Source organism: Patagioenas fasciata, chromosome 13, assembly GCF_037038585.1.
Source record: "Patagioenas fasciata isolate bPatFas1 chromosome 13, bPatFas1.hap1, whole genome shotgun sequence".
Taxonomy (NCBI): Eukaryota; Metazoa; Chordata; class Aves; order Columbiformes; family Columbidae; genus Patagioenas; species Patagioenas fasciata.
The window spans coordinates 14,506,437-14,522,765 of NC_092532.1; the positions used below are offsets into that span (position 1 = coordinate 14,506,437).

Consider the following 16,329-nt stretch of genomic DNA (forward strand, 5'->3'; position numbering starts at 1 on the left):
GGCGCCTGCGGGCCACGTGGCTGGGCTGTTGGAACAGGCCGGGTGGGCAGTGTACCGGCTGCCGTGGCGTGCCGTGGCGTGCCATGATGTGCCAACACCCTGGAGCGGCACTTGGGCTGTTGGGACGTGCAGCTGAGGGAAAACAGACCAGCAAGAGGGGAGCAGGGCTTAAACCCAAGAGATTCATGCCCGATGCCACCCCCGGGTGGGACTGGGGTGACCACCCGCCCCTGCTGGGAAAAGTGAGAGGTTGCCTCCAACCCGTGCCACCCCTGCTGCAGGCACACCAAACACAATCCAGTACTCACCCCGCATCTGTTGCACACTTGTTATCCTTTGCATAACCTTAACCCTTTGCATACTCGTCACACATGCATTACACACCTTCTACCCTTCGTACACTCTTTGCACAGCCATTGCCCTTCGCACACTCATTGCACACCCTTTATCCTTTGCACACCCATTACACGCCCTTCATACCCCATCAGACACATTTATCCTTTGCACACCCTTTGCACACTCATTATCCTCTGCACACCCATTACACATAATTTGTACCACTGTCACAGACCCTTTACCCTTTGCACACTCTTTGCCACCCTTACCCTTTTCACACCCATAACACACCTTTTGTGTGCCCTCTTCACACCCATTGCACACCCTTCATCCTTTGCAAATCCATCAGCCTTTGCACACCCGTTGCATCCCCGTTACCCTTTGCACCCTCGTTACCCTTTGCACCCCTTTACGCTCCCGGTCCCGATCCCGCCCACCCCCGTCCTGGCCCCGCCCCCGCCCGGCGCAGCCCCGCCCCCCGCCGGGCGGTGCAGCCAATGGGGGCGGGCGGGGCCGCCGGGCCCGGGCGGGCACCGCGCTATAATGATCCCTACGGCGCCGCCGCCGCCAAGATCGCGCCGCCCGCCCGCTCCGCCGCCCCCGGCCCGGCCCCGGCCCCCGGCCGACCGGCGCTAGGGCCGGAGCAGCCCCGCGGGAAGATGAACTACTTGGTGAGCGGCCGCCGCGGGTGGGGGGCCGACCGGGATGGGGGGGCAGGGAACCTCCCCGCGGGGGTAGGGGGACGCGCGTGAGCCATCCCAGGCAGGACGGGGGGGCCCCGAGGTAACGGCTCACGGGGGGGCCCCGCCGGCCTTTGCCCCGGCGTAGAGGAGGAGGATGAAGAAGGCCGCAACCCCCCGCCCGGGCAGGGCCTCCCCGGGGCAGCCGGGCCCCCTCGTGTGACCTTGGCCCGGCCCCGCCGTGCGGGGGGCGGGGAGGCCTCGGCCCACCCGCGACTCCCCTGCCCGGTGGGCAACGGCGCTCCGGGACCCCCGAGGAGACCCACCGGGGCCACGGGGCTCCCCAGGCCCTGGTCTCCCTGCCGGCCGCAGGCAGGAGATCCCGGCAGCTGCGGGCAGCCGATTCCTCCGAGCCCGGCCGCGGCGGGAGAGCCGGCGGGTCCTGTCCCGCCATCCCGGCTGGTGGGGGGAGCCCACGGCGGGCTGCGGCCCGTCCCACCGCCGCCATGGCACTGGTGAGTCCCGGTAGAGGCCAGGGAGCTCTGTCAGGTGCCTCCGTGCCGTGGCCCCCGCGAGATGTCGTGGCACAGCCCGTGTCTGCCGTGGGGATGTCCGGCGCTGTGGGCTGGAAGGGGCCGGGGCCCAGTGGCGATTGGCGTGGGGATGGCGATGGCGATGGCTACGGCTGACTCACCGCCCTGGCACTTCCTCCCCAACGGCGGCGGGAAGGGGAGGGAAGGGCAGAGGAGGTCCCCCCGAAACCGGGGAGGCGGAAGGGACCAGCCCCTTCCTAGCACCACCTCCGGGAAGGATGGGTTGAACTCCAGCGGGGAAGGAAAAGGCGACTGGAGCCGAGGTATCCAGCCGGTGGGACCCGCTCAGCAAAGCCCCCCGGCCCGCAGGGCTGCGTCCCGGTGCTGGGCACCGTTCTCCGCCGAGATGACTCCCCACCGGCCGGCGGAGCCCGGCTCACCGCCCCGGCGCGGGGCTCTCTTACAGAACGTGCTGGCCAAGGCGCTGTACGACAACGTGGCCGAGTCGCCGGACGAGCTTTCCTTCCGCAAGGGCGACATCATGACGGTGCTGGAACGCAACACGCAGGGGCTGGATGGCTGGTGGCTCTGCTCGCTCCATGGCCGTCAGGGCATCGTCCCCGGCAACCGCCTCAAGATCCTGGTGGGGATGTACGACAAGAAGCAGCAGCAGCAGCAGCAATCACCTGGCCCGGCGCAGGGACAGGCACTGCCGCAGCCAGCAGTGCCCCAGCCAGCTCTGCCTTACCACCACCAAGGGGGCTACACCCCGCTGTCGCCTGCCTCGCAGTACACACCCATGCATCCTCCTTATGCCCCCCAAGGGGACAACGTCTACCTGATGCCAGTCCCCAGCAAGGGACAACAGGGTCTCTACCCGGGCTCAGCACCCATCGGACAGTTTCCATCTGCCCCAGCTAAGCAGCCCCCCGCCTACCCGAAGCAGACGCCGCCCCACGCGTTCCCCAGCCCTGGCCAGGAGATCTACCAGGTGCCCCCCTCCCTGGGCCAAGCGGCAGAGGCGTACCCCGGGGGCTCTGCCACCCCTCCCCAGGATGTCTACCAGGTTCCTCCCTCAGCTGGTCAGGCTCAAGACATCTACCAGGTGCCCCCATCATTGGACATGAGGAGCTGGGAAGGGCACAAGCCCCAGGGAAAGGTAGGATGGGGGGATGGGGAGGGGTGGCAGCATGTTTGTGGGGTGCTCTGTGGCCTGTGGTGGTGAGTGGGTGCCAGGGCTGTGAGGCTTTGGCTTGTCTGACCACCACTGTCTCTTGGAGCGAGAAGTCCTTGCACCCATTGCAGGGGATGCATGGGTATCCTCCCCACTGTCCCTGGCAGGAGTGGGTGTGACACGGGGATTCCTGCGGTGGCTGAAGTGCCCTGCTTGGTGTGGGCTACCCAGCTTGGGGCTGGCACTGTGTTTGGTGCCTTGGTCCTCTTAGTCTCTTGTATGGGCTCTGCTGGTGTCACCAAGGGCATGGCAGCTGTGCCTGGGGTGGGCATGGGGTGCTGGTAACCCCAGAGCTGCTTGGGGTGCCCCGTGGTTGGACGCTGCAGCTATGGAGGCAGCTGTGGTACCCAGCACAAAGGTGAGATGTTTTCTTCCTCCTGGAAGTGCAGACAGGGGCAGGCAGCTGGTGCCAGCGTGTCCTGGTCATGCCAGGGAGCTTGCTGTTTGGGTTTGCCAGTGAGGCAAGGGTGAGCCACCAATTTGTCCCCAACATGGGGATCCCCGTGTGGTGACCCTGTCCAGGGCAGCCTAATAGTTACATCTCAGACACCAGGCTCCTCCTGGCTCTGCCCCTTCCCTGGCACGTCATCCCAGGGAAGGGGAGCGAGGTGCTTTCAGCATTGTGTTTTCCGGGAAGGCTACCCTGACTCACATCCCTGGGAAGGAGCCAGTGAGGGATCGGAGGGGTCAGCTGCCAAATCATGGCCAGGGCACTGAGAGCATCCAAAAAGGAAGAACCTGCCTGGCACCTCTCCTGGTTGCTCAGCCCTTCTTACCCCCTGGCACCGGCTCAGCAGAGAGCCATGACCCTCTGGGTTTGGTAATCCACTGTTCTCGTGTCCCCACGGTATGGCAAGGTGGGCACCGAGCTGTGGGCAGGGATCTGCTGCAGGGCGTTGGCAGATCCCTGCCCGCAGCTCAGTGCCCAAATTGGCCGTTCTCTGCTGCACACCACGGCCGTGCCGTCTGGGCTTTGTCTCTCGCCGAGGCTCGCCGCTATAAATAACCGGTGATATCATCCCCCGTCACCGGGAGCAGCGTGCACACCCGGCCGGGGAGCGCCCTCCTGTGGGCACCGGTTTGCCCAGTGCCGCATGGTCTGATATGGGATCCGGCACCCATCCTCTCTCCAGCCCCATCGCTGCGTTTTGTGGGGACGATGAGGGGTAGGAGGCAGGCTGGGGATGCGCGGCGATGCCCATGTTGTTTCTTTTCCCCTTGCCAGGTGCTGGTACCCACCCGTGTGGGACAAGTCTACGTGTATGACTCCCCCAAGGGTGAGCAGGATGAGTACGATATCCCTCGCCACCTGCTGTCTGTGGGCTCCCAGGAGATCTATGATGTACCACCTGTCCGAGGAGGGGTCCCAAGTCAGTTCAGCCAGGAGGTGAGGCTGGGCAGGGGGTTGTCACTGGCTCTGTCCTCTGGCGCAGGAAATGCGCTGACGCAGTCTGGGATCCAAATCTGGGCAAATTACACCCAAAGCTGGGCGTATTATAGGTCTCAAGGCTGTTTCTGGTGCCTTCATCCTTCCCAGCTGGTCCCTGGGGTGAGCTGGGCGCCTACGTTATCCTTGACACAATCCCATGTCCCCCCTTTCCAGGTCTATGACACTCCCCCCATGGCCGTTAAGGGTCCCAATGGTCAAGACCCAGGGCAGGAGATCTATGACGTGCCCCCCAGCGTGGAGAAGAACTTGCACCAAACTGTAAGTGCTGCTGGGAAACTCCCGGCTTCTCCGTATAAGAAAAAGACACATTTTACAGTGAGAACAATTATTCACTGAAACAGCCTCCCCAGGGGATGTGGTGGTGTCCCTGGCACTGGAGGCTTTCAAGAGGTGGGGGGACAGGGTGCTGTATTGTCTTATCTGGAGAATGCGCTGGACCAGATGATTTTTACAGATCTGTTCCAATGTGGGCTGCTCTAGGATTTTGTGATTCCTGCCCTGAAGGGGACATGGGAGGTTGGTGGTGCTGCAGCAGGGCTGTGGCAGCCCCTCTGGGATCAGGGGTGCCCAGGGGGTGCATGACTCCTTCCTGTTGCACACCCAGCACAGTCTTGAGTGCCTGAAGCTGGTGCTTATGTGCACCACAGTACAGCGTAACTCACCCGCATGTCCATGCATGACCCAGCCTGGCTCTCCCGTTGACACTGACGGTGCTCACCTCTGCCCTTGCAGGTGTACGATGTCCCCCCATCGGTGAGCAAGGATGTGCCGGATGGCCCAGCACGGGAGGAGACCTATGACGTGCCCCCCGCCTTTGCCAAGCAGAAAGCCTTCGACCCCTCCCGCCACCCCCTCATCCTGGCCCAGCAGGAGCCCTACTTGCCTGAGGATGTCTACGATGTGCCACCGGTGGCCGGGAAAGGTGCCCCTGAGCTGCCACTCTCCCACGAGATCTATGACGTGCCCCCCAGCCTGAAGAAGCTGGGTGGTTCAGCCTTCCCCTCCCAGGAGGTGTACGATGTGCCCCGCGACTTGCATGCTCCGGGCAAGGGCTCCCTGGACGTGGAGGGCGAGTACATCTATGATGTTCCACCACAAGTGGACCGTGAGGCCAAGGGCACTGACACCAAGCGCCTCTCGGCCTCCAGCACAGGCAGCACCCGCAGCAACATCTCCACATCCTCACTGGATGTGGTGCCTGTGAAGGAACCGGCCAAGGGAGCCGGCAGGGAGTTCTCTCTGGACTTGGATGCTGCTATGGAGACGCTGGCAAAGCTCCAGCATGGTGTCGGTGGTGCCGTCTCCTACCTCATGTCCTTCATTGGTGCCAACTGGCGCAGTCCTGAGCACATGGAGGCCAATGCCGCCAGCATCCGTGGGGCGGCCGAGGGTGTCCGGACAGCCCTCCGGGACCTGCTGGAGTTTGCTCGGGGGGCAGTGGGCAATGCCGCCCAGGCCTCTGACCGTTCCCTCTACGCCAAGCTCAGCAAGCAGCTGCAGAAGATGGAGGAGGTCTACCAGGCCCTGGCACGGCATGGCCAAGCGTTGGACGCTTGCCACTGGGCCCCAAGTGCCCTGGCTGGTGGCAAGCCAGGCACGGATGACCTGGAGCACTTTGTCATGCACTCGCGTGGTGTGCCCGATGACACCAAGCAGTTGGCCTCCTTCCTGCACGGCAATGCCTCCCTCCTCTTCAGACGGACAAAGCCGGTGGCGGAGAGTGGTGGCCATGGGCCCCCTCACCCCTCCGACAAGACCAGTAGCATCCAGTCCCGGCCCCTGCCCTCCCCACCCAAGCTGCTGGCCCAGGAGTCACCTGATGGACCCTACGAAAACAGCGAGAGCGGCTGGATGGAGGATTACGACTACGTCCATCTCCAGGTGGGTGCAGGCGGGGAGACTGCTCCTCATGGGTAGGTTTTGTGCTGGTGGCTCCCCGGCACAGGGGCAGCTCCGACTGTGGCAGTGCTTCTGCCACATCCAGCCTTAGGACTCTGGGGACCAGGAGTGTCCCAGGGCAGGCGGGGGCTTGCTCCTGGCAAGGCTGGTATCGCTGACCCTCATGTCACTCCCCTTCCTTCCCTGCAGGGCAAGGAGGAGTTTGAGAAGACCCAGAAGGAGCTGTTGGAGAAAGGCAACATCATTCGGCAGAGCAAGGACCAGCTGGAGCACCAGCAGGTAACAGAACTGTGGTGGGCAGCAGGGGTTTGGGTCTTGCTCCCCTTGTACACCCTGCCACCCATCTGGACCATGGTCTCCTCTTGCGTGGCTGTCCCCATGGTGGGTTCTGGCTCACCCCTCATGCCAGCAGAGAGGGATGCTGGTGCCTTGCTCCTGGAGAGGAGCTTGCCACAGCTGTCCTGAAGCTGGCACTGTCCCTTGCTGATGTTCCTGGGGCACAGCTGTCACACAGGACCGGTGGCCATGGCCACCCATGCTGGTGGCTCCATGAAGGGGAGTGGGGCTAGCTCAATGGCTGTCCTCTCTCACGCCTTTCCCTCCTGCAGCTGAAGCAGTTCGAGCGGCTGGAGCAGGAGGTGACGCGCCCCATCGACAACGACCTGTCCAACTGGAGCCCCCCCCAGCACTATGGCCCCACACGGGGTGGGGGGACCCTGTGTCCCGCCGACCGCCAGCTCCTCCTCTTCTACCTGGAGCAGTGCGAGGCCAACCTCACCACGCTCACCAATGCTGTCGACGCCTTCTTCACTGCCGTCAGCACCAACCAGCCCCCCAAGATCTTCGTGGCCCACAGCAAGTTTGTCATCCTCAGTGCCCACAAGCTCGTCTTCATTGGGGACACGCTGTCCCGCCAGGCCAAGGCCCAGGATGTCCAGCACAAGGTGATGCACTACAGCAACCTCCTCTGTGAGATGCTCAAGGAGATCGTCGTGACCACCAAGGCAGCCGCCCTCCACTACCCTTCTCCTGCCGCCTCTAAAGACATGATGGAGCGTGTCAAGGACCTTGCCAACAGCACACAGCAGTTCAAGATGGTGCTGGGCCAGCTGGCAGCCATGTAATGGCCTGGGGCTGCTGTCCCCTCCGCATGGCCCCCACCCTGTCCCCAGAGATGCATCCCCCTCCACAAGAGCCCTCTCTGCTCGGTGTAAGCGGACATGTACATAGAGACTCCTATGCGCACCGGGGGCTGGGGCTCTGCTGGTAGTGGGGTGAGGGGCTGTGGCCATCATCCCTGTTCCTCTTCTTCCAAGGATTGATTTCGGAGCTGTGCCCTTCATGAAGCAAAGCTGGGAGGTGGATTCATGCACGCTCCCTCCTCCCTGTCCTCTCTCCATACAAAGCCGGCGTGGAGGCCGTGGGGTCATGTCCCTGTTGAATCAAGATAGGGATACGCCTGGTGATTTGGGGTGATGCTGTGGCTGCTGCACTCTTGGGGGGGCTCCTGCCCAGTCTCTGGTGGCCAGCAGATTTTAATGGTGTGGAAGCCACCCCTCATAGTGGGTTGTCCTGTTCCCCCTGTGCACTGGGGGCTGTGGATAAGGGTCCCCAGGGGGTGTGGGATGATGGGAGGCTAAGGGGCAGGAGGAGCCTGACTTGGGTGTTCTCATGTCTTGGGTTTTGCTGCTCTATCAGCTCCAACTGAACCACAAACAGAAATTGGTGCCTTTTGAATGCAGGGGAAGCTTCTACTGGTTCCTGGAGCTACAGAGTTGCAGCCCTGCACCCTCCCTGTCTCCCCAGACTCAGCCCCCTGTCCCCCCAGCAGCATAAAGATTTGCCTAGAAACCCCCATCGTCTCCTGGATGTCTGTGTGTACATGCTGTGGGGAGAGACCCCCTTGCCAGGGGCTGGTGTATCCTGTCTTACAAGGAAAAGCCTGAGAGAGCTGGGTCTGTTCTGGACAAGAGCAGGCTTAGAGGGGATCTTATTTATGCTGATAAATATCTCAAGGGTGGTTACTGAGAGGATGGGACCAGACTTTTCAGTGGTGCCCAATGATAGGATGAGGGGCAATGGGCAGAGATTGAAGCACAGGAGCTTCAATCTGAATATGAGGAGAAACTTATTTCCTCTGAGGGTACCAGAGCCCTGGGACGGGCTGCCCAGAGAGGCTGTGGAATCTCCTTCTCTGGAGACATTCAAAACCTGCCTGGATGCACTTATGTGTGATCTGCTCTGGTGAACCTGCTTCAACAGATGGGTTGAACTAGATCATCTCCAGAGGTCCCTTCCAACCCCAACCAGTCTGTGATTCTGTTGCTCCGAAAGACACGGTGCATGAAGTCTGTAGGTGCAAAGGGGTTTGTTTGGTGCCCCTGTCCCACAGGTTGGAGCTGGGGGGGTTTGGGGAAAAAGGACAGGGTAGTGTGGTTACCCCAGCCCTGACTCTGGGGGGCTGTCACCCTCCACACTGGCTGTTTGCTGGTGTCCCTTCAGAGCACCTTGCTGGGGTTCATGAGTTTGTGGGGGTCCAACACAGCCTTGCTGCAGCCTAGGGTTTCCATCCCCCTCTCATCCCCTGTCCCTGGACATCTGTCCCTTGTCCGTGGGTGCCACCATGGCTCCCCAACCCTAGGCACCTTGTCTCTCTTATTATCACCATCCCCATGCTGCCTGTTGCTGCTGCTTGGCCTGGCTGTGCCAGAAGCCAAGGAGCTCCAGGAGGAGCGTGGGTGCTGCTGGCAGCTCCAGCCCGTTGAAGTGGCCACAGGTGCTGACCATCGCCTTGTCCGTGTCCTGGGACCACGGCAGCCCGAGCCCCGTAGACAGCACTGCTGCACCTTTGGCCCCATGGGCGCACCCAGCACCCCGAGTGCTGCCACCCTCGCTCAGGGCTCCCCAGCTGCTCCCCGGTGTCCCAGTGTGAGGGCAGCAGGGTCTGGCCTGGGTGTCCCCGGTCCCACCTGGGAGCAGCAGCTCTGGCGCTCCAGGGTCCCCCCAGCACCCACTGCAGGGCCAGGCTGGGGACCAGACGCCCCACCAGGAAGCTCCCCTGCCCCGCTGGCCCTGCCTGTCCCCTCCCATCGGCACCACCATCACCATGTTAAGGTGGCTCCAGCTGTCGCGGCTGGAACATGAGTCCCCTCCCCACCAGGGGCTCCCGTGCTCTGGCACTCGTGCCAGGTGTCCCACACCTCAACAGGTGTCACCACACCTGTCCTTGTACCTATGCGTCCACACACCTGACCAGGTGTCTCCATACCTGACCTTATCCCCACATTCCCACCCAGGTGTCCTCATGCCAGGCCACATGACCCAGTGCCTGGTCATGTGTCCCACTCCCCAGCCAGGTGTCCCTATGGCAGGCCACATGTCCCCACATGTGGTGTACAGCCAGGTATCCATGAGCCTGCTCAGGTGTCCCTGCACCTGGCCATGTGCCCCTGCCTTGCTCAGGTATCCCCAGGGGAATCCGCATGTCCCCAAGCCACCTGCCCTCCTTGGCCAGGGGTCAGCAAGCTCAGACAGTTGTTCCCATGCCTGGTCTGTGTCCCTTCACCTGGACAGGTGTCCTGACCCCAACGTCCTTCTAACCTCAACCACCCCTTGATCTGGTGACAGCCCACACCATGCACCAGACCAAGGGACACGATGAAGCCAGCACTTAGACTCCACCAGTGCAGACGCACAGCCCTGGCCAACGCCACCAACTCCAGGTGCTGCACTCCCAGGCCTCATCCAGACACCATGCCGGGTGCCATGCTATCTCCCAAGGCTGTGGCAGCAAGGTCAGCGGTGGTATAAGAGGTGCTGAGCCCCAGGCGGGGTCTGTTCCCACAAGCAACAATGGCTCTGCTGTGGCTGCTGAGCTGCCTGGTGCTGGCGGGCTCTGCCCGTGCCACCCTCTCCCTGGCGAGTGCGTGGAGCCATGGGGCTCAGCGGGCGGGCAAGGGGCTTGGAGGGCTGACGGGATGGTGGGAACATGGGGCTGGGGTGGCTGGAGCCTTTGTTCCACGGCTGCCTGTGCCCTGCAGGCTGCGGTGTGCCTGCCATTGCACCCGTCATCTATGGCTACAACCGCATCGTCAACGGGGAGCCAGCGGTGCCAGGATCCTGGCCATGGCAGGTGTCCCTCCAGGTGAGTGCCCACAGGGGACTGGGTGCTGGGCTGGGTGCTGGTTCAGGGGCCAGGCACAGAGCACCCCCGCGGTGGTGCCAGCGGTGCCAGGAGCTGATGGCAGCTCTCCCTACCAGCGCAACAACGGCTTCCACTTCTGCGGTGGGTCGCTGATCAGTGAGAACTGGGTGGTCACTGCTGCACACTGCAGCGTCAGGTAGGCACCAGCTCTGCTGCCAGCAGCCTGGGGCTGTGCACAGGGTCCCCCCATCCCCGTGTGCAGTGCTCAGCGTCTATCTGTGCCCAGGACCACTGACACCGTGGTGGTTGGTGCATATGACCAGGACTCGCCTTCCCCTGATGAGCAGAGGCTGACCATCGAGCAGGTACCACCGGCATAGGGGTCATGTGCCTGTGGGGTCCCACAGCCACCACAGGGAGCCCTGGTGTCTACGTCCCCTTGTCCTGGGGTCGAGTCCCTAGGGGCTCCCCGGTCCCCTTATCCTGAGGGTCAGGTCCCCCAGGGTGTGCATGGTGCCCCACATCCCTGGGCTTGGGTGTCCTGGATTATCTCTGCTCCCCCTCATCCCAAGGGTTGGGACCCCATCCCCAGAACCCCCAAGGGATGGGGATGAGGAACCCAGGCTCCACATCAGTTCTTGTGAGTGATGTGACCTGGGGGTGTTGCTGCTCCCCAGTGCCCCTGAGCTGGAGGATGCCCTGTGGGGCCCTGAGCAGCCCCAAAATCCCTAACCATCAGCAACACGGGGTGGGATGTGGGCTCCTTGCTGTCCATGTCGTCTGGAGTGTTGGGGTCTGTCCCCTGCTCCCTGGCAGCTGTCGGTGCCTGGGGTTGTCACCTCCTTTCTGTGGCCACCTCAGGCAGGGATTTGGGGTTTGCTACCCTGGGGGTCCCCTGAGGTCCCTGTGAATCACTGCTGTGTGTCCCTGCTCCCCTCTGCCCCAGGGACTGGGATCTGCATCCCAGGGACCCTATCAGCCCAGGACCCACAGGGCAATTCCCTGGGATCCCCATCACTCCCCAGGGTTATTTTCAATCCCTGGGGTCCCCAACAATCCCCACAGTCCCTGTAGAGTCCCCAGTACCCTGGCTGGGGGTGTAGCCACTGGGAGTATTGCCACCTGCTCCAGGTCTTCAAGAACCCCAAGTTCAACTTGCTGACCATCCGCAATGACATCACCCTGATCAAACTGGCCACCCCTGCCCAGCTGTCTACTAGTGTGTCACCCGTCTGCCTGCCCCAGGCCACTGAAGACTTCCCAGCAGGCATGACCTGTGTCACCACTGGCTGGGGGCTCACTGACCCCAATGGTACCGCAACTTTCTGTTCCCATCCCCACCCCCATCCCTGTCCTCATCTGCATGCTCACCCTCATCTTCATGTCTATCCTCATAAACATCCTCATCCCCAAACCCCATCCTAATAATCATCCCCACTCCCCATACCTGATATAATGCCCATCCTCATACTAATCCCTGTCCTCATCCTCCTCCTCATCCCTGTCCCCATCCCCATCGCCGGGGCTCCTGGGGTTCTGCGGGTGCTGATGCCAACCCACTTGCCCATAGCCTCGGCGACGCCGGCAGTGCTGCAGCAGGTGGCCCTGCCCCTGCTCAGCAACCTGCAGTGCAAGGCGTACTGGGGGTTCCGCATCAGCGACGTGATGGTGTGTGCCGGTGCTGATGGTGCCTCCTCCTGCAATGTAAGTGCCCCCAGCCCCTCCCCGCCCCTGCTCCTCCTTTGTCCCCAGCCCCTGCCCTCACCAGCTGCCTGCAGGGCGACTCCGGGGGCCCGCTGGTGTGTCAGAAGGATGGCGCCTGGACCCTGGTGGGCATCGTCTCCTGGGGCAGCAGCACCTGTAGCCCCAGCATACCCGCTGTCTATGCCCGTGTCACCGAGCTCCTCCCCTGGATCGACTCCATCCTGGCGGCCAACTGAGGCCAGCAATAAATACTGTCACCCCCACCACGCTGCCTCCTTGCTGCGGCACCAGGGCGGGTGAGAGGAGGGGTCTGGGGCAGCTGGATGGCTGGAGGACACATGGCTGGGGACAGGGGCATGCAGTGGGCATGGGGACATTTTTCCAGGCATGGGGACACCTAGGCAGCATGACTGGAGGCGTGGTGACACCTGGCTGGTTGGGAACACCTGGCCGGGGCGGGGGGGGGGGCCGGGCATGTGACCTGGCATGGTGACACGTGGGTGGACATGTGGGAACAAGGTCAGGTATGGATACACCTGGCTGGGTATGGGGACACCTGGATAGACATGGTGGGCAAAGGCAGTTACAAGGACACCTGGTCAGGTGTGTGGACACCTGGGAACAAGGCCAGAGGTGTGGTGACACCTGACCAGGCACGGGTGCCGGAGCACAGGAGCCCCCGGTGGGGAGGGGACCCGTGTCTCAGCCCCGGGACCTCGACAGCCGGAGCCACCTTAACGTGGCGGTGCCGGCGGGAGGGGACGGGGCGGGCCCGCGCTGGGGGCAGAGGCCCAGTCCCGGCGCTGGCCGGGCGCTTGGTCTCCAGCATGGCCCTGCGGCGGGTGCTGGGGCTCGGAGGGGCTCTGGGGCGTCGGAGCTGCTGCTCCCAGGTGGGACCGGGCAGGGATACAGGGAGCCCAGTGGGCATGGAAGGCCGGGGACCCGGGCATGGGTGGGGGTCCTGGGCCCCCCGGACCGGAACCTCCTGCCCTTGCCCTGACCGGGGTCTCACTCCCGCCGCAGCACCCGCTGCCCCCTGACTTTGTGGAAGCCCTGAGGGCCGTGGTCGGGGGCCCCAACGTCTCCACGGCCATGGCGGTGCGGGAGCAGCACGGACACGACGAGTCCATGCACGCGTGGGTGCCTGGGCTGGGACCCCCGGGATTGGGCTGGGGGGGAAGGGGCTGGGGAGCGGAAGGGTCCTGGGTGAGGAATGGCCATGGGGAAAAGTCCCGGGGAGAGGAAGGGTGCGGGGCGGGGAACAGTCATGGGACGGGGGAGGAGGCTGGGGAGGGGAAGAGATTGGGGAGGTGAAGGCTCTCGGGAGTGGAAGGGTCTGGGAAGCTCCCTGGGGCAGCGGTGCCACCATGTCCCCCAGCTGTGCCCCCCCGGACGCCGTGGTGTGGCCCCAGGCGGTGGGGCAGGTGCAGGAGCTGGCAGCACTCTGTCACCGCTGCCGTGTGCCCATGGTGCCCTTTGGCACTGGCACTGGCCTCGAGGGCGGCGTCAATGCTGTGCAGGTACCAGGACCACCCAACACCCCAACACTCTCGCACCCCCTGCCCACACCCTGCCCAGGGCTTCTCAGTGCCTGGCCATGCCCAGCCACACTGGTGTCCCCATGCCAGGGTGGCGTCTGCTTTGACCTGAGCCGCATGGATGCTATCACGGAGCTGAGCCTTGAGGACTTCTCGGTGGCGGTGGAGCCCGGTGTCACCCGCAAGGCCCTCAACAGCTACCTGCGTGGCACCGGGCTCTGGTTCCCAGTCGGTAACATGGGTGCTGGGGCACCAGGGAACAGCCAGGGAACCCTGGGCTGGGGGTGGCAGCTCTGGGAGTGCTGGGAATGCCTGTGGTGCTGGGGGTGCTGGGAGCACTGGGGGTACTGGGTGTGTCCATGGGGCCAAGGGTGCTGGGGTCCCAAGAGTGCTGGGTTCCCCTGAGGGCTGGGGGTGTCCAAGGACCTGGGGTGCTGGGGTCAGAGGGGTGCTGAGGTGCCCCAGGGTTGGCATGTTACCAGAGGTGCTGGGAGGCCCCTTGGGTGTTCTGTTGTCCCAGGGGTGCTGGGATCCTCGTGTGACTGGGGATTCAGTTGTCCCAGATGTGCTGGGACCCCCATGGGTGTGCTGTGGTCCCAGAGGTGCTGGGGCCCCCATAGTGGGCACAGTGGGGCAGGCTCCCAGGGTGCTGGCTGGGTGCAGTGCAGGGGCCTGTGGGGATGTCCTGTGGCCACATCCCTGTGCCAGCCACCCACCCCATCCCCAGGCCTGTCCCCTACCCTTACCCACCCCTGCAGACCCCGGGGCAGATGCCTCACTGTGCGGCATGGCGGCCACGGGCGCGTCAGGCACCAATGCCGTGCGCTACGGCACCATGCGGCCCAACGTCCTCAACCTGCGCGTGGTGCTGCCGGACGGGCGCCTGTTCCACACCGCCGGCCCCGGGCGCCAGCCCAGGTGGGCACAGGGGGCCAGGCCGGGCTGGGTGAGGGGCTGCCTGGGCACCTGCTCACCAGCCCTGTGCAGGAAGCGGGCGGCTGGCTATGACCTGACATCCCTCTTCGTGGGCTCCGAGGGCACCCTGGGCTTCCTGACGCAGGCCACGCTGCGCCTGCACCCCCTGCCCGAGGCCACCGCTGCCACCATTGCCACCTTCCCCAGCGTGCGGGCAGCTGTGGACTGCACTGTCCAGGTGCTGCAGGCTGCCGTGCCTGTAGCCCGCATCGGTGGGTGCTGGGGGCTGGTGGTGGGACTGGCCAGGGTCCAGAGTCAGCATGGGTGCCCAGTGCTACCTCCTTTTGCCCAGAGTTCCTGGATGAGGTGATGGTGGGTGCTTGTGGCCGCTTCAGTGGGCTGGAGCTGCCAGAGGCGCCCCTGCTTCTTCTGGAGCTCCACGGCTCCCGGCACAGCCTGGCCGAGCAGCAGCGGCAGGCGGGTAGGGATCGCATCAGCACAGGGACCGGGGGATTGGGGGTCCCAGAGCCAGGGATGGGTGCTTGGGCTAGGGAGGCTGCTGGGGTGCCCCAAGGACAAGTACTCAGGGATGGGATGGGGTGACCGGGGTGTTCAGGTGTGAAGGACAGTGCTGGGGGACCATGATATGGTTCTGGGGCGAGGCATGGGTGCCCAGGGCAAGGGACTGGAGGACCTTGGGGTCACCAGGACAAGGGACAGGGGGCCCACTATCCTGGGGGTGTCCTGTGGATGTAAATGGGTGCTCATATATAGGGAGTGGGAGGAACCAGGGATGTCCTGGGATGAGGGATGGGTGCCCAGGAGCAGGGACAGCGGTGTCCTGGGGTGTGGGATGGATGCCCAGGATGGGGACTGGGTGTCTGGGTGCTTGGGGCTGCTGTGGGTCCCGGCCAGGCCCCGTTCCAGGGCTCCTGGCTGCTGGCAGAGGAGATTGTGCGGCTGAACGGTGGCTCCGGCCTGGCCTGGGCGGAGGAGCCAGAGGAGCGCGGGCGGCTCTGGGACATGCGCCATAGTGCCTGGTACGCTGCCCTGGCCCTGCGGCCTGGCTGCCAGGTGAGGGACAGGGATGGGGACAATGGTGGCAGCATCCTGTGGAACTGCAGGCACCATGGCTCTGCCCTCCCCAGGGCTACTCCACGGACGTCTGCGTGCCCATCTCTCGCCTGCCTGATGTGGTGGTGGAGACCAAGAGGGACCTGCAGGACTCCAGCCTCACTGGTCAGCGGGGCAGGGTTTCGGCTGGGGGGGCTGCTGTCCTCCCTGCCATCCCCCACCTGACCCACAGCTCTGCAGGCCCCATGGTGGGACACGTGGGTGACGGCAACTTCCACTGCATCCTCCTCTTCAACCGCCAGGACCCAGCCGAGGCGCAGCGCATCCACGCCTTCACTCAGCGCCTGGGCAGGTGGGGACAGGAACACCCTGGGGGAACAGGGATGGACGGACAGATGTCCCTGTTCCACCCCCTGCTACCCCCCCATGCAGGCGGGCACTGGCGGCGGGGGGAACCTGCACCGGGGAGCACGGCGTGGGGCTGGGCAAGCGGGCGCTGCTGCTGGAGGAGCTGGGCCCGGAGGGGCTGGACACCCTGCGGTGCATTAAGGCTGCGCTGGACCCCCACAACCTCATGAACCCCGGCAAGGTGCTCTGAGGGGGCACCGGCAGCGGCGGGGCGGGGGGTGCAGCCCTCCAGAGTCATGGTTGGGGTGACCAGAGTACCCTGTCCTTGTTCCCCTAAACTCCCTGTCCCCACCCCTGTGGCTTGAGGATCCCAAATAAACTCCTTTGCACCCACGGCCTCCATGCACCATGATGTCTTCTGGAGGGGACCGGACACCTCAGCCCCTCCCTGGGGTCCCTGTCCCAAGCAGTGCA

General features: G+C 64.0%; 3 protein-coding genes across 7 annotated transcripts; all 3 read left to right on the top strand.

The window, feature by feature from the left end:
• Nucleotides 1–848: 848 nt before the first annotated feature.
• Nucleotides 849–7,987, top strand: BCAR1 (BCAR1 scaffold protein, Cas family member). Of its 3 annotated transcripts, none has more exons than XM_065848159.2 (7): nucleotides 849–1,007; nucleotides 2,016–2,708; nucleotides 4,009–4,170; nucleotides 4,387–4,491; nucleotides 4,966–6,114; nucleotides 6,322–6,411; nucleotides 6,741–7,987. In XM_065848159.2, the coding sequence occupies exons 1-7, from the start codon at nucleotides 996–998 to the stop codon at nucleotides 7,254–7,256; spliced, it is 2,727 nt and encodes a 908-aa protein (XP_065704231.1). In that variant the 5' UTR covers nucleotides 849–995; the 3' UTR covers nucleotides 7,257–7,987. The 3 variants fall into 3 exon arrangements, with proteins under 3 accessions (XP_065704231.1, XP_071670312.1, XP_065704230.1); XM_071814211.1 differs by lacking the exon at nucleotides 849–1,007 and adding an exon at nucleotides 1,096–1,531; XM_065848158.2 differs by lacking the exon at nucleotides 849–1,007 and having other exon boundaries at nucleotides 1,568–2,708.
• Nucleotides 7,988–9,984: 1,997 nt separating this feature from the next.
• On the top strand, nucleotides 9,985–12,216 carry LOC136107404 (chymotrypsinogen B-like). Of its 2 annotated transcripts, none has more exons than XM_065848440.1 (7): nucleotides 9,985–10,054; nucleotides 10,173–10,276; nucleotides 10,393–10,472; nucleotides 10,563–10,641; nucleotides 11,408–11,588; nucleotides 11,847–11,980; nucleotides 12,055–12,216. In XM_065848440.1, the coding sequence occupies exons 1-7, from the start codon at nucleotides 9,985–9,987 to the stop codon at nucleotides 12,214–12,216; spliced, it is 810 nt and encodes a 269-aa protein (XP_065704512.1). The 2 variants fall into 2 exon arrangements, with proteins under 2 accessions (XP_065704512.1, XP_065704513.1); XM_065848441.1 differs by having other exon boundaries at nucleotides 9,985–10,033.
• Nucleotides 12,217–12,745: 529 nt separating this feature from the next.
• LDHD (lactate dehydrogenase D) lies at nucleotides 12,746–16,252 on the top strand. 2 transcript variants are annotated; one of them, XM_065848596.2, is made up of 11 exons: nucleotides 12,746–12,870; nucleotides 13,004–13,116; nucleotides 13,359–13,500; nucleotides 13,609–13,750; nucleotides 14,277–14,436; nucleotides 14,506–14,705; nucleotides 14,786–14,914; nucleotides 15,380–15,507; nucleotides 15,582–15,672; nucleotides 15,748–15,859; nucleotides 15,940–16,252. In XM_065848596.2, exons 1-11 carry the CDS (start codon nucleotides 12,808–12,810, stop codon nucleotides 16,103–16,105), a joined length of 1,446 nt encoding a protein of 481 aa, XP_065704668.1. In that variant the 5' UTR covers nucleotides 12,746–12,807; the 3' UTR covers nucleotides 16,106–16,252. The 2 variants fall into 2 exon arrangements, with proteins under 2 accessions (XP_065704668.1, XP_065704667.1); XM_065848595.2 differs by having other exon boundaries at nucleotides 14,277–14,705.
• The last annotated feature ends 77 nt before the right edge of the window (nucleotides 16,253–16,329 follow it).